Source organism: Corythoichthys intestinalis, chromosome 3, assembly GCF_030265065.1.
Source record: "Corythoichthys intestinalis isolate RoL2023-P3 chromosome 3, ASM3026506v1, whole genome shotgun sequence".
Classification (NCBI taxonomy): Eukaryota; Metazoa; Chordata; class Actinopteri; order Syngnathiformes; family Syngnathidae; genus Corythoichthys; species Corythoichthys intestinalis.
The window spans coordinates 7,191,420-7,207,826 of record NC_080397.1 but is presented as its reverse complement, the minus strand read 5'-3'; the positions used below and the strand labels follow the sequence as shown (position 1 = coordinate 7,207,826).

General features: G+C 39.9%; 1 protein-coding gene across 1 annotated transcript in view; it reads right to left on the bottom strand.

Annotated features, from left to right (window-relative positions):
• Positions 1–16,407, bottom strand: part of prodhb (proline dehydrogenase (oxidase) 1b) — a 41,701-nt gene that overhangs the window by 14,035 nt on the left and 11,259 nt on the right. Inside the window, exons 3-13 of the mRNA XM_057831733.1 lie at positions 10,190–10,215; positions 9,911–10,018; positions 9,774–9,838; positions 9,566–9,682; positions 9,404–9,477; positions 7,275–7,356; positions 6,680–6,772; positions 6,469–6,615; positions 1,778–1,953; positions 1,514–1,612; positions 1,357–1,445 (exon numbers count right to left, since the gene is read on the bottom strand). Of these exons, the coding sequence (XP_057687716.1) occupies positions 1,357–1,445; positions 1,514–1,612; positions 1,778–1,953; positions 6,469–6,615; positions 6,680–6,772; positions 7,275–7,356; positions 9,404–9,477; positions 9,566–9,682; positions 9,774–9,838; positions 9,911–10,018; positions 10,190–10,215 (1,076 nt within the window). The remainder of the gene's footprint in view (positions 1–1,356; positions 1,446–1,513; positions 1,613–1,777; positions 1,954–6,468; positions 6,616–6,679; positions 6,773–7,274; positions 7,357–9,403; positions 9,478–9,565; positions 9,683–9,773; positions 9,839–9,910; positions 10,019–10,189; positions 10,216–16,407) is intronic.

The window sequence follows — 16,407 nt, the reverse complement described above, 5'->3', positions numbered from 1 at the left end:
AAAAGCCAGACTAACGTTCGGGAGGTGCAAGAAGTCGATAGTTTTGACCATAATGGAGTAATTTTGCCATGTCGTACTGAATAAATGCATTTTGAATATTTCATATTGCATTTGGCACAAGACTGTTATTTCCATGACCATGCCATTTATTTAGCAATTGGGGAGAAATACTTAGATAAAAAGAATATCCTGTAAAAATATTGGAGTAGAGAGATTGAAACAATGACATTTTGCTGCTCTCTTCATCGCATTTTCCTCGTTCTGAATAAATCCCCCTGAATGGGCTGAATTCTCAATCAGATGAAATTGTGACCCAGCCGACGTCATCCTCCAGCTGGGGACGCTAGAGCGCTATGATGACAGGCAGGGTTAAACGGCAGATTAAACGACTAATTTCTCGTCATCTGCGCTTTGCCAAATTGTTGTATATCTTCGAAAAGTCTCAAAATATGATTATAAGTCACATAATAATGCTATTTAAGATTTTTTTTATGCTGTCACAGGCACTTTAATGTCTGTGCATTAGGCTAATGCTACCAGCGAGCATCCTCTTAAACCCTCGGACAACTCTTTTACATATAGTTCGTGGCGTCCAGGTGGGTATAAATAATTGAAAACAATGTACTGTTTCCCCACTGAGTGTATATCATTACCAAGTTGGCGTTGTCCTTGTAGACACTGCAATATGTGCTCGAGTGTTAATGTTCAAGTGAAATAGTTGGAAACTTTTATTTATTTATACTCGGTGTAAAATTTTAAATTTTACAGGCGAAAATATTTTGTTGAAACGTTGACTAAAACTAGACCAAATTAATCTTGAATTTTCATCAACAAAAACTAGATGAAGACAAACACATTTAGAGATGACTAAAATATGATAAGGACTAATAAGTATTATCATCCAAAAGACTTAACTTAAATGGGCTGCCAAAAACAACACTGCAATGTTCAAAGATCTTTTTTAAAATCAGATTTAATTTCTTTTTCTCCCAAACTATCCACACGCTCCATTCCTCTAGTGTATGAAAGCCCTGCGTTTCAAAAACCCTGCCACATTGGCTGCGCCATTCCTCCAAAAAAAAATCACACGTCTTACAAGAAAAGCAAGACCCTTTCAAGTGGAGCGGACAACTTCCTGCTGCCTCTCCTCATGTGATTGATTGACAAACAACAAGGCGAAAGCTGACAGCAGCGGCTCACAGAGACAACTCGTCAATGGCGAGGTGGCTCGCCTCATATGTCACCGCTGGGTCGGGAAGCCAATTTTCACAAGGTAGAGTTTGGACTTAAACCATCACATTAAGTGGTGAGAATGCATCGAAAGGTTAGCTGAGAGTCTGTGTGTGTTTGGCTCACCCAGTGGGAAGCTGATCTGATCACACATGCCCAGTAGCTGGCCAAAGAACACTTTGTTTTCCCTGGGCAACAGACCCAGCTCGTTCATTCTGATGGTTAGATAGGGGAAAAAAATGAACAATCACGAGTATTGGCATGAGCAGAAGTGAAAATGTACCTCCGTAACGTGTGTTTCACTGTGTCCTCATTATGAGACGCGACCATAACGTTGGCATTTTTGTTGAGGGCAATCTCATCTAGTACGAAATCCAAACATCTGGATATAGACAAACACAAAAATGTTAAATAAGTTTTAAAATTGAAAAGAAAAATAATTAACATATACAGTACATAAACACACAAGTAAATATTTTCTGTAATTATGACATTTTTAGGTTTTATTATGCAAACATTGTTGTTGAAAAGTTAGTCTTATACTCACCTGTGGTACATTTCATTAGTAGACTCATAGTCAGGGTTGATGGGGTCCTCATAGTCAAATTCCAATGCCCTTTCCCGCTCTTGGTGCATGTAAGCCCCTCGCACCAATTTGGCAGCAAAGTGCCAGCCCTCGCGTCGAGACAACTCAACAGCCAAAGTTATGTTGTCAAAAGCGTCCTGTGCACAAACGTTGATGGTGACCAAAACAAAACCTCACAGCATAGTGTTATAAGGTCTTAAAGTGCCCGTGACACAAAAAAGCATGTTTATTTCTTTTACACGCAGTATTTTATGCTCCTGAATGAAATGGACCGCTTGGATGTGTGTGAAAGCGATCAATATATTTATTACTTTTTTTTAATCCCGAGCCATGAATATGAGTGACTTCCGGCTCGAGCCTCAGGTTGAGGAAGAAGGTGAATGTGACATCAACCGAGTAACTGTGTCACTATACAGCCAACACTGTAGCATGCTGATAAGATAATTATTAAATGGTTATTAAATTGTATTGTATTGATTGCTATAATAGTATGTTCCATAATTGATTGCAGTAAACAGACATTTCAGTGATTCATAGCTATAGACATGTTTGTGTTTGAATCTGCCTTGTTATTTTAACCGGTTTAACCCGGCCCAGTTTCACCATCAAGGACAAGACAGTTTTTAACATTTAAGAAATCATATTGTTGCAATTTATTACTTGCCAAATGCTATTGCTTCATGAAATGCATTCGATGTGATAGTTATTGAGATGTTTACTGTATTTTTCGGACTACAAGTCGCACCTGAGTATAAGTCGCACCAGCCATAAAATGCCAAACGAAGAGGAAAAAAAAACATAAAAGTCGCACCGGAGTATAAGTCGCATTTTGGGGGGAAATTAAAATCCAACACATACAACAGATATGTCATCTTGAAAGGCAATTTAATATAAAAATACAATAGAGAACAACATGCTGAATAAGTGTACAGTGTACAGTGCATGAACAACGAAATGCGAATATACTGTCCTCACCAGGACGCTACCACTCGGTCCTGGCTATACAGCGAGCTAAACTCCCAAATGACGACGCTGGAAGTCCGTATAATTTGCTGAATCAATTTCGTCCTCAATACCGAACAGGTTCGCATCAACGTAAATAAATGATAATTAGGTGCTACTACAGCAATGACACAAACGGTTAGTATGCGTTCGCTAGCATTAGCACATCGTTCAAACAACCACACAACTGGCTCTAAATGTCCGATCGCGGGTGGAAAATACACAATAACAACAGAAAAGATGATTCACACAGGCGTTGCATTTGTAGAGATATTTTACAAGCATAAACAATGAACGTAGGTTCGCAGCCGTGTCTCTCCCTCTCTCTCTTTCTCGCCCACTCACTCAGAGACACCGCGTAGCTATCCGTCTTCTTCTGGCGTGTGAGCGCTCTTCTTCGCATAAACAAGTGCGAGTGCGCCCCCACGTGGGCGTGAAAGCGCCACAAACTAAAAGCATGCATTTCAATATAAAAAAGTCAATAATACAATTGAACACACATTGCCAAAGGCAGAACGCAAATGTGGCCATAGCTATTCAGAGTTATTCAGATAACTATAGCATAAAGACCATGCTAACAAGTTTACCAAACCATCAGTGTCACTCCAAAACACCAAAATAACATGTGAAATGATATCATAATGTGTTAATAATTTCACACATAAATTGCTCCGGAGTATAAATCGCACCCCCAGCCAAACTATGAAAAAAACTGCGACTTATAGTCCGAACAATACGGTATAATATAATTGCTCTAATCAGTAGCTGCTTGCAATGAAGAAGTGCTTTGCTGCTTGCAAAGAAGAAATGCTTTGCTTATAAGAGGGAATGTTTTTCTTTAAGAAGCCTTGAAGACTCTTGCCTTCCCAAAGGCAAGAGGCAACAACAAGACAGTTTTTGCTTTGCTTGAATGTGCTGACACTCATGTATTAATCCCACCTACATGCATACACATAGCCAACCAAATTCATAGCGGTGTCGCCCGCTTTGCTCCCCATCCCTTTAGGGGTGGCATCGCTCTTGTTACTAGGGCCGTCCTGAATAAAAAGAAAGGGGAAGGAGGTGTTTTTTAGAACGATGGCTGAAGCTAATTAGCTTCCTCTTTCTCATTGCAAGCTTTTCAACCAAATTGAGTGCCTTCTCTCCTTATTTGGGGTAATATTATCAATGTCTACCTAAGGACACATGCAGAAGGACTGCGGATTCTACTACGGCTCAGCTGATTTTGCAGATTAAATTTGTTTATTTTTTGTGTCACGCGAGCCCAATGTGCTGCAGGCTTTTGTTGTTACACCAGGGAGAGTGGTGTGAGGCTTTTTGGATTTTCATAAGATCCTTGTTCGCCGCAATAGGCAAAACAAGTCCGACAACCGAGGAACCATTGGTCGGACAACGAAGTAAGTAAGCTTCGTGTTTTATATTATGTCACATACTGGGATCATAGCAAATGTTTCAGTAAGGAGGTGGCTTGCATTTTGTGGGTGACAATACTCAATACTCCCTTTCCACCAAGAAGGCTTGTCGCACACCATGGTCGCCGGCCAATTAAGGCGTGGCCGCCCATAGAGCGCTTTCCTCAGTTTGCACCCGAGCAGCCCGCCACTCCGACACCGGCCGGTTTGTCCACGGAAAATGTGCTATTTTCGGGGTTCATTCCCCAGCGACGAGTACTCCCTGCCTGCCGGGGCCGCAGCAGAACGACGAGCCTTAACTTGCTCGCCGTCGGGGGCTGGCCGATCCGGCCCCCTGGGTCCTCTTCGCGTATACCGAGAATTCGCTATTTTAGGCTTGGGCTCGGGGAGCCCCCCGCTCTCGTCTCCTTCTCGATTATGTCCATTTTTGTGTTACACATGTATGTTTACGATGTAACTTGTTTCTTTAGCACCCTTGGATAACATTGAAAGTCCAACTGAATGTAAAAGAGGGCTTATTCGACACCACAATAGCTTCGGGAGCAAATTATCATAAGGGTGCAAAATTTGGAAGAACACCGGCGACAAGCACTGCCTGCCTGCCTGCCGGGGCCGCAGCAGAATGACGAGCTGAAACTTGCTCGCCACCGGGGGCTGGCCGATAGGTGAAGACAATCAGCCCACCGCTGTGTGTGACATGAGTCCGGGTAGTTTTGAGTGATTTTTCGTTTTCGAAAGGCGAGAAAGCCGCTCGGTTCAGGTTAGCATGTCGCCGAGCTGTCACACCTCCTGTTTTGTTTACGCTCTCTCCGTCTCCGAAGCCGATAAAGGCTGGACTAACTCCGGTGGCATAAAATACTGTTCGGGATGCTTAAGAAGTCTGTAGTTTTGAACATTATTTAGTAATTTTGCCCTGTCGTACTGATAAAATGCATTTGTAATATTTCATATACCATTTAGCACACGAATGTTATTTGTCATGACAATACCATTTATTTAGCAATTGGTGAAAAATACTTAGATACAAAGAACATCCAATAAAAATATTGGAGGAGAGATATTAAAACAATGATGACATTTTGCTGCTCTTTGTCACATTTTCCTCGTTCTGAATCTTCCCCTTCAATGGGCTGAATTCTAAATCAGCAGAAATTGTTACTCTGCTAACGTCATCACCCAGCTGAGGATGCGAGAGCGCTATAATGACAGGCGGGGCGAAATGGCAGATTAAAAGACGAATTTCCCATCATCTGCGCTTTGCCAAATTGTTGTATTTAGTCGAATAGTCTCAAAATATGATTTTGATTCACATAATAATGCTATTTAAGACTTTTTTTATCCTGTCACAGGCAGTTTAAGGACTGCCACAACAGTGCAGCAGACTTAAGAGGCAAATGCTAACCCTTTAGCATGGCGAAACGAACGGGCAGTGACGCTACACTCATCTAGCTAAAGTAAAAAAGAAATGTGCTTCTTTTAGGATAGAATGGCTGTCAGAGTATTTGGAAATGGAAGCAAAAGCGGTGAAAATGGATGAGATTTTTTTTCTTTTTTTAAACTCCTGTAAAGCTGCTTCGACATGGAAAGTAGGAATCTTGAGTGTCCTTATTGTCTGAACAGTTTTAATGTGGGAGTTTGATATACTCCCATTCTGGTTGTTCATTATGTTTTATTCATTAACTCACTCATGCCACAACTTGACCCTACCCAGGCCAAAGCAGGACTCTTCCTATGGTTAAAGCAGGACTTTCACACATATAACATTGTATACATCTCATGAACAACAAGGTTTTTGTCTTTTTCATTTTAAGTAGGCCAAATCATTTATATTAAATCAATAAAAGTAAACTAATGAAATTTGCTGCTGTAATTCCATTCTTTTAATAAGCCATGTAACTTGCTATGATCCAAGGTTTTGAACAGGCATGATACTTGTGTGTGGCCACAGTGTACACATATGATGTTGCTCACAGTGGTCCTAAGTGTGCTCAGGGCGCTTGCGTGCTTGCTCAGACACATGGAAAATTAGAGGGAACATTGCCCGCGACCCACGTGAAGATAAGCGGCACAGAAGATTAATGAATCAATGAATACAAAATGAAACAAATAAAGTAAAGAGTATTTACTATATAAAGGATGTGGATAATTTGGGGGTCAACAGTGTCTCTAAATGACTAAATGACTGAAATAGTTGTTGGTTAATTGTGGCCACAAAAGAGTTAATTGTTGCTTTCTGACCTTCAAGTAGCATTGGTAGGTGTTAAAGATGACGGGCTTGTCCTTGTTGTAAACTTTCTGCATTTCTAGTGTTAGTCTGCTGATGGCCGGCTGCATGTAGGTTTGTTCTGCATCCACCATTAAGCGGACGCCATTCTTTACAGCGTGCTGTAGAAAAAAAATAAGAACATCAATGCTTGTCGCCACTGTTAATTACACTCTGAGAAATTACCTTTGCTAAAACATCCATGCGCTGCAGAATTCTCTTCATTTGTCCTTCATCCTCTTCAGTGAAGTCTTTCAGCAGAGGCTCCAGTTCACCAAGCTGAGCAAACAAGTGAAAAGACTATTGGATACTAATGACCCCTAATGGAATGACCAGAGTAAATAATTGAACAAATCATTGGCTAACAGGAAGTGTGATTTGATTATATAATGACTGCCACCAAGCACAAAGGCAAAAGCTTTTGTTTACTAATCAGTTTGTCAGGACCTGTGTAACCATTTTTTACCAAACTTTAGGGCAAGATTCTAGTGAAAGATTCTAGTCTCCCAAGCCACATTTTTAGCTCATCATCGTAACGTCATCGTCATGAAAAAATTGTTCATCGACAAACTGAGTACAAGTTACAAATATGCTCTTCAGGGTTATGTTTCAATTTTAAAAAACTTTAATAAAAAGAAATTTCTCTGATCCGTCCGATCAATTCCGAGCAGCCCTGTTCAAATGCATTGGACGTCTTTCGCCGACAATGGCACTGAAACAGCTAGCCCTCCGAGTTTAAAAATCACCTGACTTTTAAATCCTGCAATTCAGCTTGACTGACCTGAACATTTGGAACAACAAGTAGTTCCCCTAAGTTTGCTCTGTCACTGAAGATGCTTTCCCACCCGATGAGGTCGATAGTCCTGTCAAAACAGCAGGTCCGGTATATCACTGGTTAACAAGAATTCTTTAATTCCTGCAAAAGCGGATGTTCAGAATTTTTGACATTTGGCTTAATCTTCGAGTTACCAGGGGTTTAATCTGTGAAGTTGACTTTAACAAATTATGTGCAGTTTGTTAGTTATTTATTAGTTTCAGGACTCTGGAGCGGCTAAGCTAGTGCGAGTCAATGTCCTGTCTTAGCATGCCAATAAAAAATGATATTAACAGATCTAACATAGTCAAATAAATTCAAAATGCAGATCATTTCAAATATCCATGCGGCCAAAACAATGTCACATCAAACTGCCATCTGACGATTTTTTAAGATGCGTAATGTTACTACATTAGAGAGAAGTGCTTCGGCCACTCATGCTCACTCTGCATTCGAGAAAGGTGGGAAGTCGGACTTAATCCCAATTGGATAGTAACACTTGCGACCTCAAAGCGTCCAAGCGAATGTAACAGCAAGATGGCTATTTGCGACAAGTTGTTTTTTATTTTGGCCATCAAAAGAAATGTTGACCCCCAGCAAACCTGCCTCCTCGTAAGCGATCAAATAGTGGAGGAAAAACGATGGCTGAGATAAATAGTAAACACTGAAAACTGCCTTTTTTAGTTTTACAATTGACGGTCTGCTTTTCGACAAGCAGTGTCATTTTGTCCAGTGACGTCAGACTGAAGCAACTCATGAAGTCGGGGTACTTTTTTTCCTGACTTCGCGACTCGGGCCTCCCAGTTCAAGTGGCGTTCCAATGATATTTTTCCTGATTGGAGGTTGGAATACTGCCGACTTCCCACCTCCCTCAAATGCAGCATCAGTCTACTGAGTCTTGACTGAAGAACGGCAACATGGTGAAATGTGAAGTTAAAGGCTTTGGAAAAAGAAGAAACGGGCAAAGGAAAGTTTCTACATATTCCCTATGAAGAACGAGGAACAATATAAACTATGGTCACTTGCTGCTGTCTACGACATAAACAAACCGGTGGAAAAAATATCACTCCGCTCTGCAGCATGTTCCCTGCAGAGCTGCTGGATTATAAATGTTGCTGTTTATACTACAGTTATTGACATCCAATGGTGAGGGAACAGTACCTTTTCTCGTATTTACTGTTTGACTGTTTGTATTACTTTAATACACTCAATATTAAATAAAGAGCATTTATATCATAGTTTAAGGAAAACAGGCAGAATATATTTGACATAGGGCATAAGAGATACATGACGCCTTCTGATCACAGAAGCCCAACGTGTGCTTCATGCAACTGACTGAGCAAGATTGACGCCGACGACGCAAGACATCTACAAGCTCACGTCTGCACCACCAACTCCCGCAATCAGTTCTTTCGGACAGTCCAGAACATCTTCTCATGTCATCTTGTCAACATCTGATTAGAAGGAACCCGCGACCAAGAAGGGAACACTCAGCACTTATGCGGCGCTCAGGTGGCAAAATCCACAACCTTCATTGCCCTGACAACTGTAACTCCCGAATCCTCCTGTCCAATCCACAAACAGACAATAATACTAAACAAGGCCCAAACACACCCTTCTTCCTGCCCACAGCCCGCCCCCCGAGAGCCTTCAAAAAGACTGAATGTTTCACTAATCGTTGTAATATTTCTCGGAAATCTTTTGTTGACTTGTGGTATGGTCACCCTGGTTCCAGTCTGCCTCCTCGCCTGGGTCTGTTGCTGTTTTGCCTTGCCTTATGATCGCTGTCGACCTGAATAAATTGTCAACTTGTGTTTCGAAGCCTTTTACCAGCTTTCAAAATGGAGTCAGTACAAGGGGTTAAGACTACGGTGAACGCGCAGAGTTTAGCCTCTTGGCCGGTTGTCGGGGTTTCGCCGGCCCGGGTCATTGGAGCTGCGCCAGCGCGGGTCCAACCGTTTGGCTGCCGTGATTCCGGCAATCCGGCTAAAAGGTCAGATTCCTCCATTGGAGCCCGCTAACTCGAAGATTAAGCCTAATGTCAAAAATTCTGAACTTCACCTTTAAAATGCCAACTTTCAAAAACTCATACTCACCCTGAATCTTTGTCACTCTGTGTAGTTAACACATTGTAGAAGTCATCTTTTGCACCCACACTGCTTAAAAATTCCTTCAAGGACACGTTAGCATTAAAAGTACTCTACTAACAGAGCAAATATTGTGTGTAGGAAAGATGAAAATAAGGAGAAGCAAGTCACCTGAATCTGCAAAACATCCAACTTTTTCTCCAAATCATCTATTCCATCTTGACCCTGCCTGGATGCCAGAAAGTTGAAAAATCGCCGCCATTTTACCAGAACCGCAGACAAGTGCAGCTTGAAGAACAAACGGAACAGTCAGCACATTGCTATAACAAGACAGGTGATTATTTTGACACATTGATGTCCTTGAGCTAAAACAACTCACCAGAAACTGAGGTCGGCCCAGAGCGGTCATTTTGATGGCAGAGAAGCCGTCCATTGAACTCCCGCCTAATGTAGATAGCGGATAGACTTCATTTTATATTGTTCATTTTTTTTAAACAGTTACACAAGGTTTCTTACCAGATGCTTGGATACATTTGATGAATGTTTCCATATGTTGGTCGCATTTACTCTCGTCTGCGTAGAAATATGCTTGGGGTCCACCAAGCGTGTCTTTATTGTGCTCACCTGACAGTGACAAAAGTTCACACCATTAGGCACACCAACACAATTTATAATAAACAAGTATAGAGATAAAATTTAACAACTTGCAGAATGTTCGCGATACAGTCCATGATTTTTATTGAACATCATTTAAAAACAGGCGTACCTACAGTATAATAAAACAGTTTGACTGACCTTTCTCAGCACTGGATTCACTTGAGCTAAATAAGAAGAAACAAGTGTAAAGGAACAACTTACACAAATAGAATTTTAAAGGAAAAGACAACATCAATTATAAACAATATTCAAGTAAAAGATGCTTTCTTAAAGTATTTAAGGATGCATATATTGTGAATTTCTTTGACCTCTGATAATGGAGGGATTAATGTTATATCAGCCGGCCGATATAGCGGGCCAATATATGGACTTTTTTACAAGATCAGCCATCGGCCAATATTTAGCCGATATACCGTATTGGCATGAATATTAGACGGTGTTTTTTGCATTGAAATAACAAAAAACTATATATTAAAAAAAGAGGGGGTCGTCTTACATTCGCGTTCTAGACATTATACCCATTCACGACGCTAGATGACGCCAGATATCTTTGAAGCGATGTTCTGTCATGACAGATCTCAGCTACTCTTTTTAGTTTAACCAGTTTGCATTTTTATTGCAATGTTTTTCCTTATACAGATTTGTTTCAAGACTACAGTTAAAGTTAGACTTGACTCTGATGGTTAATGCAGTTATTGCAATTTTGTTGTTTTATCACAATAGATTGGTTTATTAACATTTCAAAGACCAGAAGCCATTCATTTACGAATGTGATTGCACTTTAGTTTACATATTTAAATGTTCAGACATTAAGATTTGAATGAGGCAAAATAACATGCTTGTACTCTCAAATACATTGTTCTAATCCTTTGTTTAGGATGTGCTGTCATTATTTTCTGTATAAAAATTAATTTGGTGTTCAAAAAGTCTTTTTTCAAACTTGAGTCTTGAAAAAGAGGGGGTCGTCTTATAACAAGTTCCTTCTTATGTTCGGGCCAATACGCTAATAAGATAACTTATGATTTTGATTTTGATGATGATGATGACAATTTGTTGATGATGATGATGACAATGACAATAAATTCAAAAAAAAAAAAAAAAACTGTTATGCTCACTGTGTTGGTGAAGTTCTTTGTTAATTGTGATTTTGCACCATCTAGTGGCAAGTAAGTATCCTTACATGGACACTCTTATTCGGATTAAAAACCGAGTTGGATTTAAGGCTACAGCTATCGATTATTCAAGTAATCAATTAATCTATCAATTAGTTAGTTCGAATACTCGAGTAATCTGATATGGAACATTTAATGCATTGCAGAGTAAATTTTAGGAGGCTTGCTAAGATTGCATTTAAAAAGAGCATTAAATGCAAAGACAAAATAACATTCCTGAGTGTTTCTTCAAACTATGCAGAATTGCACTTTAATTTCACATGAGCAATAAATGCATTTTAAAATAAATTAAAATACCTGCGCTCAGCCTCAAACGGTATTAAAAAAAATAATAATAGATGAGGATAGAAGTACAACAAAATAACAACTGGCTAACTTGCATAGCAAAAGTCCGCTAGCTTAAATGCTAGAAAATGTTAACTTTTCTGTTTTTACAATGCTCTTAACAAATCGTTCAAGCACATAGTCCCACAAAAAAAAAACTGCTAAATATGCGTACCTCTTTGCTAAATTACGAATGCATAAACAATCATATGAGCTCAAACAAAAACATTTTGAGCTAACAACTACGAACAACCTTATGTTGGTCTTAAAAGGGAGCAGCTGGATCCAGCCATGTTACATTAGTTATGTCATATTCACTGTTGCCACTAGAGGGCAGTTTATCCACCCAAGTCAATAAAACTAAATGCCAACACTTTCAAAACAAACCATTACAATGCCACTCTAATTAAAGTCCTCGAAGCAGTAAAATTTGATTCGAAGCTTTTTTGTAATCGAATTATGTTGTTTAATCGCTGCAGCTCTAGCCCGATTAAAAATGCTTCATGTACATGGCTCATTCTGAATATTCTAACTCGATCCAGCTCATTGGGATCAAGATTCTATTCCGAACGAGACGGGTGGTTTATGCCGATTGATAACCCAATTGGTGCGGATGAAAAAAACTTTATTCCAAAATTTTGGAACAAACTGGCCTTATCTGTGATGACAGTATATGATTTTCTGTTATTCCCAGAAGCTAGTAAAAGCAGAGCGAGCGGAAAACTGGGTAGGCACAACTTCCACAAGTTTACACTGATCTGTATATGTGACGAACACATTGCTGGAGCTTTAAAATGTTGAAATTGAAAAACTTGATGGTGGAAAATGGGGAAATATACATGAAATAACGCTAAAGTTTAATGTCTCAATCAGAGGTTGCGCTAGACATTTTCGTTGTCTGTCATTTTGACTGACAGGGTCATAAAAATCCGGTCATAGTCTATTTTTACCCATCACTTAAATTTTTAAAATGATAATGATGACATATTCAATAGTATTTAGTTTTCATTCATTTTTAATTAATATTGTAACGCTTGCTTGGCGGTGAAAAATTAGACACGGAAGTCGTGGTATTTTTCTCCCTTTTTACTCTGCTTACCGCCAACAACTCCGCCCCCAAAGAAAAGGAGGCAACGATATAGACCCCAATCACCAACGTCACACAATGATCTTAATTGTGGTTGTCAGCCCAAAATCTTCTAAATATATATTAAATGCATCTTACCAGATATAAAAAGACTACTACATAGTCTGTGGTGATCGTTTGGTGCCCAGATTTCTTGTCGAATTACAGCAGTCCATCTCGCTCTCATCTTCGCGTCTCTCAGAATACGGTAGAACTTCAAGTCTCTCCGGCTATCTTCTCTGTTACAGCAACCAACCTCCACACACGCCTTCACCATTTTGATTATTAATATTAACGAGCAGAAAAACACGCCGTAATAGGAGGCATGTACGTAGCGGTAATGTATAAACATGACGGGCTGACACACAATATGGCGGCTCCGGTCAGGGGGGCGGAGTTGTGACGTCATGTGATGAACCTCGCGTTGATGTGTCAATCACGGTGCCGCCGCCAGACCCCGGTTACACTACAATATTCTGACAGAATAGCCAACGACGTCATGCATTAAGAGAGACAATAGCCAATTAATATGCTAACTCGCCACCCTGTAGTCTGGGGTGTGAATTGCAACCTGTCAAAATGACTGACGGACTTCAGTTTTTTCCGTCACCGTTTTAAAAAACCGGTCAACGACGGAAAATTTCCGGTTAACGCGACCCCTGGTCTCAATGGACAGAACGATATTTTGTTGACACAGAAGTCAGTAGGGCTTCCGCTTCTTCTACTATTTTTTTTTGGTATATTTGGTCAAGCTGCCTTCACACGCTTTGGGAAAGATGAAACCTACCACACTGGTAATTACGACTACATCCTGTTCATGTGCTTTTGTTGTCGTAGCAAAAAAACATAGCAGATATGGACTTCATTTTCATTTGTTCCGTAGTAAAAAAAAAAAAAAAAAAAAAAAGACATTTTTAGACCTATTAATTCATCTACAAAAACAAAAAGAGAACGCATCAAAATACAAACGGTAAGCTTTTGTTAAACTATTCTACCGATAACTTGGTTAAAAAAAAAGATTTTTTTAAATGTGTACATTTCATTATTACGCTGGCGTCAAAAAAATGTGTAAACTGACGAGAAATCTTCTTTACTAAATTAGCTTCTTACCGAAATTAAGTCGGTAAGTAAATTAAATACACCACATGAACACGGTATCAATCCGTGCATGTCAAAATAATTTGTTCCCACTGACGTTATGATGCATGAACACACAGGACCTAATCCGATCAATATTTTCAGTGTCCATGAACACAGTGCATCTGATCATAATTTTAATACAAACGCTCATTGGATTAAAGAAATTTTGTCTGTTTAAACATACCCAGTATTAAAAAAAGTACCAGAGAAAATAATTTACCAGTACTTCTAATATATACATTTATATAATGTGTTTCAATTGTCTTTCATGATCAACGTGCTTAAAAAAAAGAAAGTATACAGTGGTACCCCATCATACGATCGCTTCGACACACGATCTTTTCGACATCCGACGTAAAATTTGTATTGCTATTTGTTTCTACATCCGACGACATGCTTGAAATATGATAATTTATTACAACATTGCAGTTTCTTGGTTTTCCCGCAAGGCTGACGCACAGCGGTTTTTCTTGTGAGACAAATCAACATGGGTTCCAAGAATGTTAGTGCAGTTGGTGAAAAAAGGAAAAAGCTGACGCTTACCATTGAAATGAAGATGGAAATGATAGACGAATATAAGCGTGGTGTGCACGTCCGTGAACTGGCTCAACAAAACAGCTGCAGAATGTCTACGATCTTGACGGTCCTCCTAAGACCTCCGTTCGCTCGTCTTTATAAGTTAAGGTGACAATTATTATTATTGTAACCTCGCCAAAGGAATCGCCAGCTTCATCAGGTTATTAATCATTTATTTCAGAACTTGTGCAACACAACACGCCAACTGTCCGCCACAGCTGTTGCCAACAACAAGAGAACATTAAAAGACAAAATAAAAACTCTAATGCACCTCTCGCTCTCTGTCACGTCAGTCATGTGGTGCGTTCAGGTACACCACGACAAACACATCTGCCACATTAGAACCTGATTCGTTACATTATTACAGGTATTATTATTATTATTATTATTATTATTACGGTGAAGATCTGCAAACATTTTTTCACATCACTCTCCTGCTCCGTCACTAGACAAGGAGTGCTAGCTGTCACTAGCTAACTTGACACATGTAAGCTACACCTCTCATCCCGTTTTGTGAAATATCGACAGGGTTATCCTTCTCATCAATATTACGTTCAGGTTCAAATTTGAAGGGCAGAACCGACCACATGTTTATGTAGTTCACGAGTCACACTGTTGAAGTTCGGCAGCGAGCCCATGTGACGTCGCCGCCCTGTGACGTTAACAACGATAATGGCGACGTACAAGTTAAAATAATTTTACAAATTTTATTAAAACGAAAATATTAAGAGGGTTTTAATATCAAATTAGTATAACTCGTACGAGCATTTATATTCTCAGAACTATATGTCTTTCTATCCTTGGATCCCTTTAAACGATGATTGACAGATGCAGCGGTGTGAAGTCCGCGCTCCTCTGGCAACATCAAAGAAAACCAGCTGTCAACATCGTTAACTTTAATAAGCAAGTGCCGAAGTGACTGAGGAACAAAGAGCTGAGAGAGGGAGGGAGGCTATGCGGAGATCATGAAGTTTTTGGATTAAAAATTTAAAAAACTATCGCACGTCCTTTCGATGGGACTATCTCGCATGCCCACATCGCGATGGCGATGTTTAAATGATATATCGTTCAGGCTTAACTAGGACGGATAATTTTTTTTTGCCTTTTACGTCGGTCAATATTTCATACCTGTCCGTACTATGTTTAAGGTGCCTTTATGAATGCCACGCTCCTGCAAAGAACGCCTGCATGTGCGCAAACTACGCTTGGGCAAAAAGGAGCAGTCTCGTGTGTGAAGTCATCGTGCGCGCGGGTCACCTCTAAACCGGAAGATTATAATTTTTTGGCATTGTTCGATGTCTTCTCAGGACATTCAAGTGTAGAATTTACAAGTTCTTTCAGTTGTAAAAAGAGGAGCAGGAGAGTCGCGTCCTCTGTACCATTCCCCTACATTGTTTACGATGCTGTAATGCCACACAAAAAAAGGGTGCAAAAAAAATTGGCAATGGCACGATCCATGACGCCACTTCCATTGGCTCTGATTTTTACCAAGTAGCTGGCAGCTACATTAGACCAGGTATCCAGTGTTTAAGAAATCAGCTAGCTCTCTAGCCCGTGTAATAAAATATTCGGACAAGAGGTACATTAGTGTAGCCGACATGCCGTATAGTATAATAAATTGAACGTTTAAGGCCATTATCTGTCGTAGTGTAGACTTAGCCTTAGACATCAGCAATCGGCTGATTTTCTTTTATCGGCGTCTGCCTTTGAAAATATCACATAGGTCGACCTCTAATTTTGTCAGTTATACCCGGGCACATACACACTGATAAGACTCGAGCATAGGTACATGTGATAATGGATGTAAATGACATCACGATGACGGGTGGGGAATCTCATTTGATTGGTTAAAACAGTAACTACCAGCATTGAAAAATGTCTACCCCCATATCGGGTGGCCGCTTCCTCGAATAACTGGCTTATATTAATATTTATTCTTTGTTTTTCGGTTGATTAAAAAATATCTTTTCTACTGAAATGCACATGATATACTGTACAGTAGCTGTTGTATTTCCCTT